This window comes from Sturnus vulgaris, chromosome 14, assembly GCF_052056855.1.
Source record: "Sturnus vulgaris isolate bStuVul1 chromosome 14, bStuVul1.hap1, whole genome shotgun sequence".
NCBI classification, from domain to species: Eukaryota; Metazoa; Chordata; class Aves; order Passeriformes; family Sturnidae; genus Sturnus; species Sturnus vulgaris.
The window spans coordinates 12,228,755-12,245,612 of NC_142256.1; the positions used below are offsets into that span (position 1 = coordinate 12,228,755).

General features: G+C 45.3%; 1 protein-coding gene across 1 annotated transcript in view; it reads left to right on the plus strand.

Moving 5' to 3' along the window:
- GPC4 (glypican 4) overlaps positions 1 to 16,858 on the plus strand; it is a 65,989-nt gene that overhangs the window by 31,684 nt on the left and 17,447 nt on the right. Inside the window, exon 3 of the mRNA XM_014887314.2 lies at positions 12,536 to 12,927. Within this exon, the coding sequence (XP_014742800.2) occupies positions 12,536 to 12,927 (392 nt within the window). The remainder of the gene's footprint in view (positions 1 to 12,535; positions 12,928 to 16,858) is intronic.

A 16,858-nucleotide genomic window follows, 5' to 3' on the forward strand; every position in this document is an offset into this window, starting at 1 on the left:
AGCATCTAAATCTGCTGGCTAAATATTTCCCTCTTAACCTCTGTTGTCTCTACCTGCTGGTACACCAAAGGGGTGATAGAGGGAGAACCAAAGTGTCTAGACTTGCAAGCTTATTAAATGCAGAACAAGACACTTAATGAAATCCAGCCCATAGATAAGCCCGTTCAAAGAGACCAGAGGAGCAGCATCTGCTTCACCTTAAATGAACGATGAGGCTTTTTGAAATGCTGCATTGAAAACAAAGAGTGTGCACGGGTTGCTGCATTAGCATCCCTGACGTGGAGCAGACATCCTGCGAGGTGCATCTGCCCCTTTGTGGGGGGAGGGATGGCTGCAGGGCCGCGTGAGGGCAGGGGGACATTAAGCCAAGCTGAGATGGATGCCTGTCAAGGCACAAGGCTTGAAAATAGGTGAGCTTTGGAAGGGAGCCTGCACAAGTTGTTCTGTCTGTGCTCTGTGGTTCTCCTGTCAGCCCTCTCAGAGCATCTTCTGTGCTGGTCTCACTCTGACTTTAGCCTGGGAAGTCCTTGACTGGCAAGTCTGGAAGGGGATGGTGTTGTTCAGCTGTTCCTGAAAGCTGGATTTACTGTGCCCAGCCTGTCCCTCAAGGGTGTGTCTCTGCCTCATGTGAAACTAATGGAGGAGAATTGGCAACCTCCTCAGCCTGTCCCAAAGCCTAATGACTCTGTCTTTGAGTGCTAATATCAGAACTAAATCTTCATTTGCTGCAGACAAAGCTGATTTAGGATTTTTTTTTTAATTTTACCTGGGGTGGAAGTAGAGATGAACTGATAACCACCCTCCCTCATTTACCTCTTGGGAGGCTTTTAATCATGAGTGCCTCTCTCCTTCCAGCCATTCACCTGGAAGCTGAAGGCACACCTTCCTGCTGGTTGCTGGGACAGATTGAAGAGTCTCCCCACTGAAGTCCTCAGCTTCTTCTGCAAAAATGTTGGAGTTCCATGTCCTAGACTGCTGTGTTCTGTTAAGAGCCTGCAGTTGAATGTTTGGCTGCTTGTGGGATGGCGTTTCCTTCCTTTGGTCTTGGTGCTTGGTCATCAGATCAGCTGTGGGCAGTTGTGTCGTGCACATTTGAGTCATTCTTGCCCAGCATAATTAATCCCACCCTTTTTGATCTAATGTACCCAAACTACAGGAAGGAGAGGCAATCAAGACCCATGTATTTGTCCTGATCCTTAGGGATGAGACTGGAAAAGGACACAATCTCTTCCAGAGCTGCTCTTCTGCATGGACCCAAGCTCTGATTTTACTATTTGCAGCTTTTCAGGGCTTCCTTATCACTTGTAGCTAAATCCACTCAAATACAAATAAAACTGGCAAAAATGAGGTAGTTTTCTTAGTTTAACATGACATCCTCTGTGCTACAGCTGTGCAGTGACTGAGTAGGCAGGATGAGTTATTACAGAGGCCAAATTCACTTCAACTGGAGTGGACACTTCTCTTGTGGGGTGACACATCCCCAGGCTGCAATCAGCCACTCCAGGATGCAGCCCAAACAGCAATCCCTGTCCTCCAGCCCTTTGGAAATCTTTGTTGTGAGCTCTCTGGCTGCTAATCTCTCAGAGGAGAGGCAAACCTGTCCTGCCTCCGTTATGTGCTTGACCTTTGCAGCAGTTGCTGCTGCAGAAGGACAGTCCAAGTGGTGGCATGTCCTTTGCATGGAGGCTGGGATGCCCTGTGGCTTCTGAAGTGTTTGCATCAGCTGTTGCTGGAGCGCTGTGTGCTGTTGGAACTGTTGCCAGAATTGCTCTGATCTGACACCAAAGCCGTACAGAAATGGATTATCTCCTCTTTAATCAGGAGCATGGAACAATCCGCTGATTATCCATCCCCAAGGGGCTGACCAGGAGTCATTTCAGCTCCCAGTGCATGATGTGACAGCATCAGATCCTCCTGTGTGTATTTGGTTTGCTGGCACTGGGAGAACTTGTGAGCTCAGGAGTCCCATATCTTACATATCCTGTCTAAATATTTGCTTGCTGTACAGGTATGTATACTCCTAGAGGTCTCCCCTGTTGTAATTCAAACCACTAGCCTGATGCCAGCGTAGCAGTAAGAGATGTATTTTCCAACAGCAAGGGAAATGCTTTTTTATTAAAATAAAAAATACTTTGAGTTGTTGGATTCACCATTGCTAAATTATTTTAGAGGTGAAGATTTGCTGGTTAATCTCAGATAGGTTTATGGACTTCGTTGAGAAATTAGTGGGTAAAATCTTCTGACCATGTAAGTGTCTCACTCTTTGACAATGACATTCATGGGAAAGCTGTAACTGACTGTGGTGACATCTCATGCCACAGAAGCAGCTATAGCAGTCAGGGATTTAAACACCCCCTCCATTTTTAAATAAAATCTCTTGTACCTTCTCTTATCTTCACAACTTAGTGCTCTCCACTCTCTCAGGGATTAATAACATTAATAGAATTAATGGTGACATTAAGACTGCATAAATACTCAGTTCCATGTATTAAATTCGAACTTTCACCTCTTTTGCCCTTTAAGGCTGAAGTTTTCCACTCCAGGGTCTGTGTTAGCCAGCAGTGCTTTGGGAAATTGCTCAGCTGTTTTGAGGAATTGGAGCCAGGACAGGACACAGTCCATAACTCTTCTGTAGTGTTTCCGCTGTTCTGTTGCTTCCTAGATAAAATGTTCTTACTTTTTAAAGACTCATTCTGAATCTCTTGGAAGATGTAACTGTTGTGCCAAGCCTTTTTCTGGGGGGAAAAATAGGGGGCTGCTGAGTCCCATAGGCTCCTTCTTTCTCTTGCCCCTGTATTTCACAAACACTTTGCTGTTGCTCTTAAACCAAGTCGTGTCCCTTTCCTTTGTGCACTCCAGACTTAGGCAAGGCAGCAAACTTCTGCAACCCTCATTGTACAGGAGGGAAGTGTATGAGCTGGTCTGTCTCTGGGCTGGGCTGGCAGCAGGTTTGGTGTTCCCAATGCCCAGATGACAGAAAGATTTGTATCAAATGGTACAGCCCAAGCCAGCATCTGGGAAGTGATTAAATGCCGAGGGTTACATTTCTGATCCAGTCTCCCTGAATTTTCCATTAGCATTTAAGATAAAATAAATACAGAAGTGTAAAAGGAAACCCTTCGGGGACAATAAGCGTAAAGAAACCAAATCCAAGAAGAAATAACTGGCTGAGGGTCCCCAAGGGTCCCCAAGTCCATGGTGCACACAGCTGCGCTGTACAGGGGGCAGGCAGAGGGGGGCTGGAGAGGGATTTCTGTTTGTGGTCTCCATGTCTGTATTGGGCAGGGTAGCTACAGGTACAAAGTGTGATCATGATGAGCATCTTTGAAACATCCCAGCGTGCCTTTGACCTTCTAGTGTGAGCCCTGTGTTAGTCCTGAGTGTGTGAATTTCTTCCAGTAACTGGCATGTGGCTGAATCTGAGAGACTGGTCAGGAGAACATTGGCCAAATAGCTTCCAAGCTCTGCTGAAACTGGAGGAAAAAGCTTGGAATTAATTTCTGAATTTATTTTTTGTTGTTCAGATAACCCTTTGCTTCCAGCTGCTGTCTCCATGTATGAGTTATAGTTGAGGTGTGCTGGTACAGTGGGACACATAACTGGGATGTATTAGTAACTGGGAAGGACACAGAAGGGTCAAGGGAAAGCTTTTGGTGGTCTCCCTTCTGCTGCTTCAGGCAGTGTGGAGGCAAACAGTGAAAGATGAGCCCCACAGGTGCCCAGCCTGCTGCTCCTATAGTTAGAATTTGGCAGCCCATTGGGGTGCTCTGCCTTACCAAAATAACTGCCCTTTGGGGACCTTCATGTCTCTTAACATTAACTCTTTTACTGGGAGCTGCCTGTGAGAGCAGAGACCTGGGCCCTCATCCTGCCCTTTTGGTAGGGTCCCCCTGTGTCTGTGGCACCCAGGGCCATGGGGTCAGTACTGGCTGCCAGCACGTTCATATGGGCAGGAGGCAGCTCCAGGTGTGTTGGCACAGCTGGAGCATTGAGTAGGGACCTGGTGGACCTCTGCTGTGCCAGAGCTGTATGGAGTTTGAGCTTCTGAATAAACCTGTGTGGTGGGAAGAGCTCTCCCCTTGCCACCCACCTTCAGGCGAGTGCACTGACTGTGGCATGGATAAGGTATAAATAATAGGGTGGCTTGGTTAATGCTGCCACTCACATTGAGGTGAAGGCACTGCCCTCTCCAGAAGTGGATGGCACCAAACCTCATACCAGCCAGGGCAGAAAATGTTGGGAAGATATACCTCAAAGAAGCAGTTGTGGAGAGGCAATCCTTTGGACTTGGTTTTGTATTGGTGCTTACAGAGGATAGGGAGGGAGTGACTGAGGAGAAGTAGGAGGGAGCAACCACCAACACACTTCCTTTAGAAAATCTCACTCGTGGGCTTTTGTTTGTGCTTTCCCACTCAGTGCAGCAGCAATAAAACAAATTGTCTGCTCTCTGTGCCTTGGAAGTTTGATTATTCTTTGTTTTTGTTCAACTGGCTCCTCTCCATATGGAGGTTTTTAAGGAGGTACATAGACCACCATGATTTTTAGTCTTCTTCATTGAGAAGGGTGATGCTTGTCTGACAGTGGTGAGAGCCAGACCTCTCTTTTGGGAGGCTTGGAAAGATCCTAAGGTCAAGTCCAAGTTACCACAGAAGAAGGAAATCTCATGGGGTGAGCTGAAGGGGGTTCCTGCCCTGTTGGTTAGGAGGGGGGAAAAAAAAAGTTACTAAATCTTGTAACTTAGCAAAGACTTCAGCAAGGGGCAAAAGCAGTTTGAGTATGGGCTTGGGAGGATCACTCTTACACGATCTCAGGTCAAAGCAGTTCTTCTCTAAAGGTCACAGGTAAAATGCTCTTATCCTTTTGGCTTTTTTTCCCAAAAGCAAAGATGTGGGCAACATGCTTTGTACTTGGCTACAGGAAACGTGCCCGGTGCTCTCTGGTTACTAATTGCTGTCAACCAGTCAATGAGCTATTGTTTGTCTGTTTAAAATTAACTCTCTCTTCCTCCTTCCTGTACAAAAGAGCCACCAAGCCTGTGTGCATAGTCCTGGTAGCTGCTGCCCTGGATGCCTGTTTTGGTTGTGGTGGTTTGGGAGTGTAATAACCCCCTGGTGCAGAGCTGGAGCTATTTTATTAGTATTTAATGTAGTGTAATGTCTTAGTGTCCAGCCACTCATGTGAACAAATAAGAGCAGCCCCAGCTCAAAGAGCTCTCCCTGCAAGTGTAATGAGATGTGAGGGTAACTGAGGTAATGGAAACAAGAAAGGCATCCCCACTGTTCAGTAGTGCAGGCCCTTCTCACACTCTGACAGCAGTAGGAAGTGAGGCTTGGGAAAACATGTACCTGTGAAATACCTTGGTGAGTGTCCCAGAAAGTTCCTTTGAGCCAGGAGGATGTGGGAGGCAGCCTGAAGGAGCTCACTTCCAGGTGAAGTTTGGGCTGGGAACTTGGTGTATTGGTACCAGATGGATGTGGGGCAAAGGCTGAAGCACCTGAGAAATCACAGGTGTGTCTGAAGAGATAGAGGAATGAGTGAAGTGAGAATTAGACATGGGGGGAGTAGAGGGAAGAGCAAGCAATGGAGGAAGAAGAAACAGCTGCAGAGAGGTGCATTGAGAAAGAGTTGTTGCAAGGAGGGGGATGGAAGTGCTGGGAATGATGGACCTGCTGCTTGAGCAGGAGGCAACGTGGAAGCAGTGAAAGAAAACTCAGTGTAGTTGTCCAAAAATGGGATGTGTGAGCAGTGCCAGTCTCTGAAACTGGGGATGAGGAGGCTACGAGGTCTGGGCTCATCCTGCTGCATGGGATGTGGCCGGGCAGGATGGACTAAGAAGGGAAGGGACTGAGGGCATTTCTCAATGTTTTCCTAATATATGGGATGACTGGTACATACAGACAGCAATCTCCACATTGTCCTCCTCCTTCATTGCTCCTTATTCTCTAACAAGCTCAGTCTCAGTGTGATGGTGCTACCCAGTGCTGTGTGTTATCTTCTGCCCTGCACTTCTGGACTCCTGCTAGCCCCACAGTGCTTCAGAGACCAGAACTTGTAGAAATCTTGGTTTTTGGTGGTTTTGGGATTTTGCTTTGTTTTGTTTGGGTTTCTTTTTTTTTTGGGGGGGGGTGGTGTTGGTTTGGTTTGGTTTGGTTTGGTTTTTTGGTTGGTTGGTTTTTTTGGTTTGGTTTGGTTTGGTTTTCTGTTTTAAGCTATGAGGCTGTGGCCCAGTTGTTTTTATTCTCTTGACTTTCATTGATCAAGCAAAGTTTAGGGGAGATATTGTTCCTCTCAGCTCTGCAGTATTCAGATATTGGGGCTGTTGCTGTGACACTGGCAAGATTTAAGCCTGTACTTCTTCAAGGCCTGTGAAAGAGTTCTTCCCATGTCAATAAGTGCTAACACATGTTTGAAAACAGGACAGATAAACAGCTTGTGAATCTGCCCTGCCCTTCTGAGTTCATATTCAATAAATGTGTTAACACTGTGTGTTCATGGGTTTCTCAACACTTCCGGAAAAAGGTTGTTAAGCTAGGATTTGATTTTCCCTGGTGGAAATTACAAATGCTGTATATGCAATAAAGGAAGTGAAGACATATTTAAAATAATGAAGCACATTCAGAAAAAAAATAATTGTTTTCCTCCCTTTGGATTAGGTGGCATGGCTGTGGACAGCTTCAACCTCCAGGTGAAGAGAGCTATGAAACATTTGTCTCTTTTCTCCCAAATTCCGTTTATCTGTCTGGATTGAATTTTGCCTCACGTGGTAGGAGCAGCTGCAGGGTGGAGTTTGCATCTGCAGATGCATCTCAGGAAAATGCAGGGACGGAGCCGGCGCCGGCCCTTCCCCAGCACAGCCTGCAGGGCCATGGCTTGGGCAGGAGCATTTGTCTGGGAATCCATCTTGCTGATGTGGACATTCTATGAGTAAACCTTTTAAGGAGAAAATATAATTAATCTCTTTGTGGCAGTGTTCTCCTGTACACGCTAGAAAGCATAATTGTCTATACAGACAAGCAAATTAAAGGTTTTGGTAAGACAGACGGTCCTTAATTAATCATAATCTGGACAATATATTACGAGTATGCTGAAAAAGCTGGGTGGTAAATTATCTGAAACTAATTAATTGTGGCTATAAAAATTCAGCATGTTCCATATGCATGCTTGAACCTGGTTTTATTTGTTTTTTAGGATGTTTGAGTAATTGCACGTCTACCTGGGATCTGTTTGTGTAGTTCATTTGCAAACCTCAAACAGAATAAGACCAGCTGAAAACTCGGCTCTTAACTAAAGAAACCTGGTGCATGGGAAATGCAGCATGTCTGGTGGCTTTTGGGAGAGCTGAAAGGTGTGTGGCAGCCCTGGTGTCCTTTTCAAAGAGCACCAGCACTCCTGAACACAGCCAACAGATAGGTGTCTGTAGCAAGCACATTGTCTCTGCAGCCTTGCTGAACTCTTAGATAAGACATTTTTTTTGCACTGCAGTTAAGGTTTCCTTTGTTCTGTAAAACGTGATGGTTTTAGGTGCTAACCCTGTCTCACTGATGATTTGACTCTTTGCAGTGGCTACAAGAGGAGTAAGTGTGGTGCTGTGGAGCACTGTGCCTCTCTGTGTGAAAGTACTCCCTGAAATAAATGTGTTTTGCTCCTGAAGATAAAGATATTGGAAGCACTGCTCTGCACTCCTCAGTGGTCAGCTCTGGATTCAGCCCTGAGGATTCTGCCTGGAGCAGGGCTGGGGAGGCTGAGGACGCCAGTGCCCATGTCCTGACACATGGCAGGTGGTGGCAGGACAGAGCTCAGACCAGGCAGTTTTTGCTGCTTTTTCCTTTGTTGCCAGCGCATGTACAGAAATGCTAAACCTGTCTGTGGGTGAAGGGGAACGTTGCCCCTTTGTGTTCATCTCATTTCCAGGAGCTGCTTTTTCCTTTGATTTAGGTAGGACTGTGCCCTACAGCACTGGGGTCTCCTCAGGAAAAGCCCTCTTGTATGAAAATCCCACTCTTGAAATATCTGAAAATGTTAGCACAAGGAATAGGAAAACAGTGCACCTCTTCTTACTTTAAATAGAAAAGAAAAAAGATAATATTTTCATGCGACACCTAAGAATTCGAGATCAAAAATATATTGGGTCTGAAAGTCAAAAGAAGAAGTGTTGTCTGGAGGTGGGATTTACTCTGTCTGGCAGTGGGTGGAGTGACTGTGTTTCTTCAATTAGCTCATGTATCTGTTATTTGGAAGAAAGATTGTTTTGAATTATGCTGGCAGTGGAATCTGATGTCATGTGGAAGCACCTTGGGGAGATGCTGTGCTCTCCTGCACTGGGTTACTGGCAGGGCTGGTCTGCCCTCAAGCTGCAAAGAGGTAATATATCTTATTACCTGGAAAAAAAGGAAATTGCCAAGTAACTATGGTTATGTTTCTCAATGTGCTCTTTTAAAGAAGGATTTGTTCAAAAGCAGAAATGTTTTTCCCCAGGATTTTTATTGCACAGATGACATGTATGTCACATCCCGTCTTTCTTACCATTTCATGACATCTCTAGACTTTCACCAAGTGATGGGCATTGAAATTCTACCCTGAAATTCAAAAATGGTAAAAGAATAAATAGAACCTAGAGCTGTAGATTGCCCTAACTGCACATTACTGCCTTTTCTGCCTCTTAAAGTTAATTGCATTGGAAATGTCCTCTTCCTTTGAGCATCAAAGCCCGTAGAATGCACAGGATTTATTTTGCAATACAGACAAATTTTTAAATTGTTTCTTGCCTTAAGAAAGGCTTTGTGGCTCTGGTCCCACAGTGCTGGTTCCCTCAACCTGGAGCTCGTCCTCCTGAGCATCACCTTCAGTGAGAAGGTGACTATGCATCAGTGGGACCTTGGCTGAGGTGTGTTGAAGCAGTACAGCATGGCCTTGCTCCGTGGTCAGGTTGGACCAGAGCTGGCTGTGCCATGTTATCCCAAGGCCTTGTCTGTGGTCTGTGGCTCATCCTCTCCGTGTGACCCAGCCCTCTCTGCAGGCTCTGCTTTTAGTCAGGAGAACCAGGGAGACCTTGGAGCCACGTGCTGCTCTCGCAGGTCAGTTTGTGAAGCCCTTCCCAGCCCTGTGTGTGCCTGTTTGTCGACAAGAAGGGCCAACCCTTGTCCAGGGAGTTTAAACAAGATAACTGGAGGGAAGAGAGAGCCTGCCATCCCTCCAGATAGCAGCGTCTGAGAAGGCACTGGCAATGTATGGTTTGTTGTCTGTGAAAAATGTTTGCGTTTGACAGCTTTTCACAGGAAGCCTGTCAGAGTGATAATTTAATGAGTACAGATTGCTTGCAACACAGCTGTAAAACGTGCTTTTACAGTGCTGTAAAATAAGCAACTGAGGCCTTTGTGTGTTTGCTTTGTTTGAGAACAAGTCAACTTCTAATACAAATGAAAGGTGGTCATTTATTTTACCCAGCAAACAGTCAAGACGTAAGAGAGGAACCTGCCATTTTTCTTCTTGTGGTGGCAAGGTTAATGCTGGGTTATGTTGGTGTTTGCTAATCAGCTCATTTCTGTGAAGGAGAGAATTAGTATCTAATTAGATATAGGGAGTTACTAGTCAGATTAGCATTTAACTCATAAAAAGGACTTTCAGGTGTTTTTCTTTTCCTTGCAGACATCTATGCCCATAGTTTGCACAGAGGAAAGATTAATGTTCCTTCTGGCGCCCAGGCTGATTCCTCAATGTGGAGGTAGAAACTGAGGATTCAGACTTTTACACTATGCCAATGGCTACTTTAAAATGCATCTGTACATACAATTTAATTGCTGCTGCTGACCAGGTTAAGAGTGCTGTGTGTTGCATGGAGGAAGATGCCATGCACATCCCACTGCTGGGTCTATCCCTGTTTGCTGGTGTTGAGTGGCCCTTCATCCCCAGTGCCATATTTGGCATCACCCCTCCCCACCATCCAAACCCACCTCCATCCCAGGAGCCTTGAGGTGCTAGCAATGGCACCCAGTGGCCAAGACACAGGTGCTGGTCACTCTGGCATTCTGTCTGGCATGTTCAGGGATACAGGCATGTGCTGGCAGGATGGATGCTGACTCCAGGCTGCAGACACAACCTCCTCTGCCCTCCTCCCCTTCTTCTTTGAGAATGAGAGTTTTCTGTCCGTGAAAATCATGGTGGAAGCTTGAGCCAAAGACAACAGCACTGTGCATGCATGCTGCCTCCTTCAGCAGTGCTGTGTTGGGATTTTGGAAGTGCCTGGTTTTGGTGGAAAGTTTTCATTTCCTTTATTTACCTTCCTTTCAGGCAAGGAAAAACTGCTGGCTGGAAGGCTGCAGGTGTGCAGATATTAGCTGCTAATTAGATTGCAGGGTTTTATTCATGATAATTAATGAACATACCTGGTTCTAGCCCACATGAAAAATGGCTAAGAGATGAAGAGCTCTAAAGCGTGGATACAGTATATTCAACTTTCACTTTGGAGTGTAACCAATAAAATTAGTTTGGGCAGGAGAATAAATTGGTTATGGTAATATGGATGTATTACTTAAGATAACTTTCTTGGCTCAAAACATTGCTTTGGGTTATTTAGACTGATGGTTGGAGCTATCTGATAGATTTGCCATCGATATAATTTCAAAAATCTAATTCTTTTTGAAGAGTTTGCTGACACATCTAGCAGATTTTGTGCATGGTACAGAAGTATTTAAATAAACAACTTATTTGGTGATACTAAAAGGTCTGAGCAAAGGAAGGAAGTGAGCCTTCAAAATGATTAAGTGAATTAGAAATTAATATACACCAAGCTAATCTCTATAGTATAAACTCAACAGAAAAAAATCTTCCTGGAGAGGAAATGCCAGTCATGGGAACGAAAGTGGAGGTTCCTGCTGATATTGGACAGAGGACGTGTTGGGTGTTTGAAATCAATCTCCTCTTCCCTGGATCATTTCTCTTGTGCTCCTAAGAGGCTGCATTATATACAACCATGTCAGGCACTGAACCCTATGACTTTGTCCATCAGGAACTCATGGAATGTTTCAGTTTTTCCAGAAAATGTTTTCTATGTTAGGCTTTGTTTGTACTGGAGCACTTTGAAGACGAAAATCTGAACTTCAGCATACTTTTAATGTCTTTTAACAAGGTTTAAATTCACACTGGGCCAAAATATTTCCCCCCACACTTATAACAACTTCTAGCTCTAAGCATTGCTCCTTTGAGGATTTAGAAAACCACAGAGGCATGTTTTATTAAAAAATATTTATTAAATATGAGTCACAGAAAAGCAGAGGTCAGAATCCTCAATTGCTGGTGGCATGCATAAAATAATCTGTTTCCTCACTCGGCTGCGCCCGCTCCCTGGGGTGCTGGTGCTCCCTGTGGGGCTGGAGCAAACAGGCATGGAAGCTTTAGTCCCAGTGGCACCTACCTTGCTCTCCTTAGCTGCCCCCAAGGCCATAGAGCAGGCAGCTTTTGTCTCAAAATGGGCCAAATGCTTTTGGCCTAGTGGACGCCTCCCCTATTTTTTATTTCATTCTATCTCATCTATGCCTAATCTCCAAGGCAGAGGCTTTGTAGCAGGGTAGTTTGTGCTTAGACCCACTTGTCAAGGCTGTGGTGATGTGATTTTGGAGGATGTGTTCTTTGAACTGTTTCTGCAGTGGTATCATCATTGGGTCAACTTGTTATCAGTGTTGGAGACACATGTGGCACTGCCAAGACATGGCAGCAGCCACTCTCTGGGCTGTCCAGTGCTCCCAGAGAGTGAAACAAAGCAGAGATGTGCTTTTAGAAAGTGATAAAAATCACAAACCTTATCTGTCCTTTGTAATTTGAAAAATCTCTTATTATTGTACCAAGTGTTTAGCCTTTAAATTTTAAGCAAATTCTGGTATAATTGTGGGGGTTTTCGCACTGTCACAAACATCTGAAGTCCCTTCTGCAGTCGAGACCAATTGGGTAAGTGGTCAAGCTCTGCCCTGAGAGATGATCAACTTGCAGGATGGGAGAAAGAACCTGCAGGTAGATTTTAAATCTATTTTTTTTTAATGTATTAAAATTCGTTCATTTTTGAGGCTGTTTTATGATAGTCTTGGAAAATGAATTGTCAGGCTCTGGAAAGAAGGACTCATTTGCACAAAACATCTGTTTAACAAAACCACCCTTTTTCTTTCCAATATGTTTTACTTTGGAATTACATCTTTTTAGATGCCTAAATGGCAACATCAGAAACTTCTGTGCTTTTTTTTCTCTTTTTGCTGACTCTTAATCATAATATTCGTATTTGTATCAAGAGAGATTTGACTCATACATGTCTTCCAGTCTATAGAGATTTGACTCATAGAAGTCTTCCAGTATACAGAGTTTCAGGGATTGGTTTATGAAGGTTAGTCAAAAATTTTGCGATAAAGAGATTGTTTGAAAATTTCTGGGGGAGTCCTTTAATTTTCCATTTCAGTTTGATGATGGTCTCGTGCTAATCCCCCAGTTAAGCAGGGGTTGTAGGAGTGTGTGAACACACCACCCATGTTTACCATCTCTCCCTTTTCCCTAGAGTTCTTCAAAGAGCTCCTGGAGAACGCTGAGAAGTCTCTGAACGACATGTTTGTGCGGACGTACGGCCGGCTGTACATGCAGAACTCGGAGCTGTTCAAGGACCTCTTTGTGGAGCTGAAGCGCTACTACGTGGGCGGCAACGTCAACCTGGAGGAGATGCTCAACGAGTTCTGGGCGCGCCTGCTGGAGCGCATGTTCCGGCTGGTGAACCCCCAGTACCACTTCACCGACGAGTACCTGGAGTGTGTCAGCAAGTACACGGAGCAGCTGAAGCCCTTCGGGGACGTGCCCCGCAAGCTGAAGCTGCAAGTGACGCGAGCCTTCGTGGCCGCCCGCACCTTCGCGCAGGGCCTGGCCGTCGCCAGGGACGTCATCAGCAAAGTGTCTGCGGTGAGCTCCGTCCCCTGAGTGTCTGTCCCCGTGTGCCTTGGAGCCGTGGTGGCAGCAGCGTCTCTCCCTGCTGTCCTGTACCTAAGGGCAGTGGTGGTTGAGCGTGGGTTGGACCCAGCTCCATCTGTGTAGGCAGTGCTGCTGCGTGGTAGGGTCACGTTCTGAGGATGCCAGTGCTGCAGCCCAGTTCCCCAGGTGGAGCCTTTCCTCCTGTCTAGGGAACAGCAACATCAGGAAATTAAATGCCTTCTGCAGTGGAAATAACCATGTTTGCTTGTGTAATATCTTCCTCTTAATGTTGCCTTTAAATTACAGTGAGTCAGGGATGCTACAGGCATCTATTATGGAGCAGCTGATGATTTGCTCCTCGCTCCAGGGCATGGGGAGAGGCAGTTCACATGAGCAAACAGCACTTCTGTGATAACAGTGAGCTAGAGCCATCTGCACAGAGCAGAAGCCACTTGTACTTGGTGCCACACATGCAGCACAAGTTAGACCTCAGACCTTTATAGCAGAGTCACTTTTTGGGGGGATAAAACAGCTGTGATGTGTTGGTCACTTAAATGTTTACCTCCCTCTTCATATAAATCACTTTGGAGTTGTTTAAGTGGGGTGACTGCTTTTTTTGACATGAGATTTGTCTTTCATTTTAGTCTGAGTTGTATGGTATAGGGAACAGTCAATAATCCCCTTGAAGTGATTATGTAAGATAACAAATATTAGTGATTTCCTTTTAACAAACTCAGTTCATTTCCTGTGGGCTGTGGAAGATTTATTGTAATCATTTAATTGGGCAGAGAGATGTTTACTTTCTCTTTACCTGGTTATGGAGTAATAAAACATGAGGCTGAAAGAGCAGGCAGGAGTTTGAATCACCTCATGTGCCAGGGAAAAAAAAATGCAGTTCTGTAAGCAGCACAAACAGCATCCTTAAATGAGATAATATTTCAAATTTCTTTGACTTATGGGGATAATATTAAAATACTGTCTTTGAGAATAGGGGAAAAAAGAAGTCTGTTTCCATATTAATTTTTCTTGAAGAGAAATGAGGCAAACAGCAGCAATAGGCCAGAACATGTATGGAAACGCAAAGAATATTAGCAAGGAAGGAGTTGCTTAACTAAAATACCCAGACTCCAGGAGTGAGTTGTAAGTTAGCAATGAGAGGTTTAGGTCCTTGGGCACTTTGTCTCCCTACCTAATAGAGATAATTTTCAAGTTAGATTGGTGTGCTGAGGATGGGCCTGTGGGGCTCTGTGTGTGACCTGTGGGGTCACTCTTATGAGGTCACAAAATCTTTCGGCCTCAGGGATGCTGTCTTGGTGGGAGGGAGGGGTGGTGGCAGATAAAGTGTGATGTCTCTGTGCCAGGCCACTGGCCAAGCCTGCTCACTCTTGGTTGGGGTTTCAGATTTGGTGGCCCTTGTTTTGTGGCTGTGTGGCAGCTCTTGTGGTCAGGGGATGGGGTTTTCACTGCTATAGAGTGTAGATGAAATATTCAGGTGGGAGGTCTGGCCATTAAACCCCTGTACAGTGCAATTACTTGATAGGCAGTAAACTGCATGGGTGAGGGATTGTGTTTATGCTCCATCTGCTCAGAATTCATCAAAACGTCTCCAGACTTGACATAGACCCACAAGGGCTATGGTCCCTGCATCTGTTACGAATCAGTCGTGAACCCGAGGTGGCGTCGTGATTTCTCTTTCCCTTTTGAAGATCCTTGAGTGTAGAGTTGCCTTCAACCCTAGAATTAATTGCTGGAGTGTGGAAAGCTACCCAGAGTCCCACGCAGCTGCAGAAATAGCTCACGTGCCGTGGACAATCACAGTTGCTCTACTTTCCACTTCAGTTTCACAAGTTGCACTGGAAATCCTACAATAGATTGACTTTTGCAAGCAGGAACAAAAGTCCCTACTGTTAAATACCTAAGCTTTAGTTGCAGCAGTAGAAGGAATAATATTCTTTTCTGTAGTGTTTTAATCTCATTCAATGGGAATCTAACGTCGTGTTTCTGCAAGACACAATGGGAAATCCTGGACATGAGTTTAAAAGCTGATGTTTTTATGCCTGCTGCTCCGTGGTTGTGATCTGGGGCTTCCCACATTACATGTAGATTAGCCTGGCTTTGCTGAGCTCTGTGTAATGACTCCGTTGACTTTTCTTCCTTATTATTTTTACTCAGGAGTTGTAGTGGAATGACTGCTTATACCAGGGATTAACTTGGGGGATAAATCTTCATTCCTCTTTATGAAAAAATGTCCAAAGGAATGCAAATTAGTTTTACTTTTAATGTGCTTAGTGACAAGTAAGTTAAAAACGTTTAATTGAAAATCTTCAGGAGGAGAAATACAAACCACTGCAAGGCCCAGCTGTGTACTTTCCTGGGATACTATCAGGAGAGCAAAGAGCACTCTACAGTGCAACGGCCTTGATGGCTTTTTAATGAGCCTAGGTATTTTTACATCTTCACTAGGGAGTTGCATTTAGAAGGATATTGTTCTTGTGTGAGTTTGGGAATAAAGGGGTAAAAGAAGAGAGAATACTGAAAAGCTGTAAGTTTGCTTGATTTCTGAGCCAGAATGCTAGAAAATAACTTTAAATTCAGCCTTGAATGGGTCAAAAGCTGTAGCACTGTGCTGAAATACACAACAGAGAAAGCTGTATGGTTTTGGGAGAAAGCACAGACTTTTTTCAAACTATCTAAACCTCACAATTTCAATGCCTAAGTCTTCATTCCTCAAATTCCCTTCTTTGTACCCAGAAAGTATAATATTTTCTAGATGTGTTCTGAACAGCAGATCTGTACAGGATGCTGTTTCTGCCTGTTAGAGATGTGCCCTGCCTCTGAGGTTGGCTGCAAGAGGCTGGGGGCCTCCAGTGCTTCTCTCTGTCCTGTGCTGGTGCTGGGTGCTTTCTCCCTGATCTTCCTGCCCCTGCCTTCAGGAGATGGAAATCTGCCTGTCCCCTAATCACTCTCCTGCTACTTAGCCCTGGACAAGCTCTGAAGTCAGCTGGGTTAAATTGCTGCCAGCAATGACATTTCCTGCCCTGGAAAAAAGGGCTGGAAAAGGGGTGGAAAAAAGGAGCAAACACAAGCCAGAGCCATGAGTGACTGAAAAAAGGACGAGAACCTGCAACTGGGCAGTTCTCATGCTGCTGAGATGTTCCCATAATGCCATTAAACCCACAGTCTGGTAGAGGGTTATGACACCTTTGAGGGCAAAGTGCACTGGGGCTTGTGGGGTGCAGGTCAGCTACAGGTATGGGGTGAAGGTCCCTGCTTGTGAGGGAAGAAGTGAAATCAAGGGCTAGGCTCCCTGGCAGCATTTTATAGGTCAGGAGGAACTGGGAGGGAAAGTCTGGCTGGAGGTCAGCAGCAGAGGCACATGAAGGCTGAAGCATGCAGCCACCCAGCATTGAATCCCTGTGTCTGTCACCAGACCAGGATGTGTGGGTGTGACCTTGTGTACTTGGCAGTGGTGGAGCCCCCACTAAATATATACTGTTCAACTGTTGTTTTGGGTTTCTTTTACCACTTTTCCCTCTTGCCCTTGTGTCCTATTATTTGAGGCAGAGCTGCTAGGAGCTCAGGAGGCTCTCAAATCACCTCCTCAACATGCATTCGTGTGCTGAAGGCCACATGAGATGTAACTGCCACTAAAGCATCTGGGCTGCTGGAAAGGGTCTTCCAGCCTATCCTTAGGAACTCTGAGAAAGGAAGCAGCTTGAAAGTTGTATGCAAGAAATAGTGTTTAGTTTAGAAGCACAGTTATGAGCTGTATTAAATAATGTTGTTTCATATGAGGATTATACCTACTTCATCTGCTCTCCTCTGGTGACATCAGCACCCAAGAGGAGGCTGCTGGAGATGTTCCCCGTGGGTGGAAGAGGTTCCTTTGTATTGGCATTTCTGCCCTAATGGTAGCAGCCAA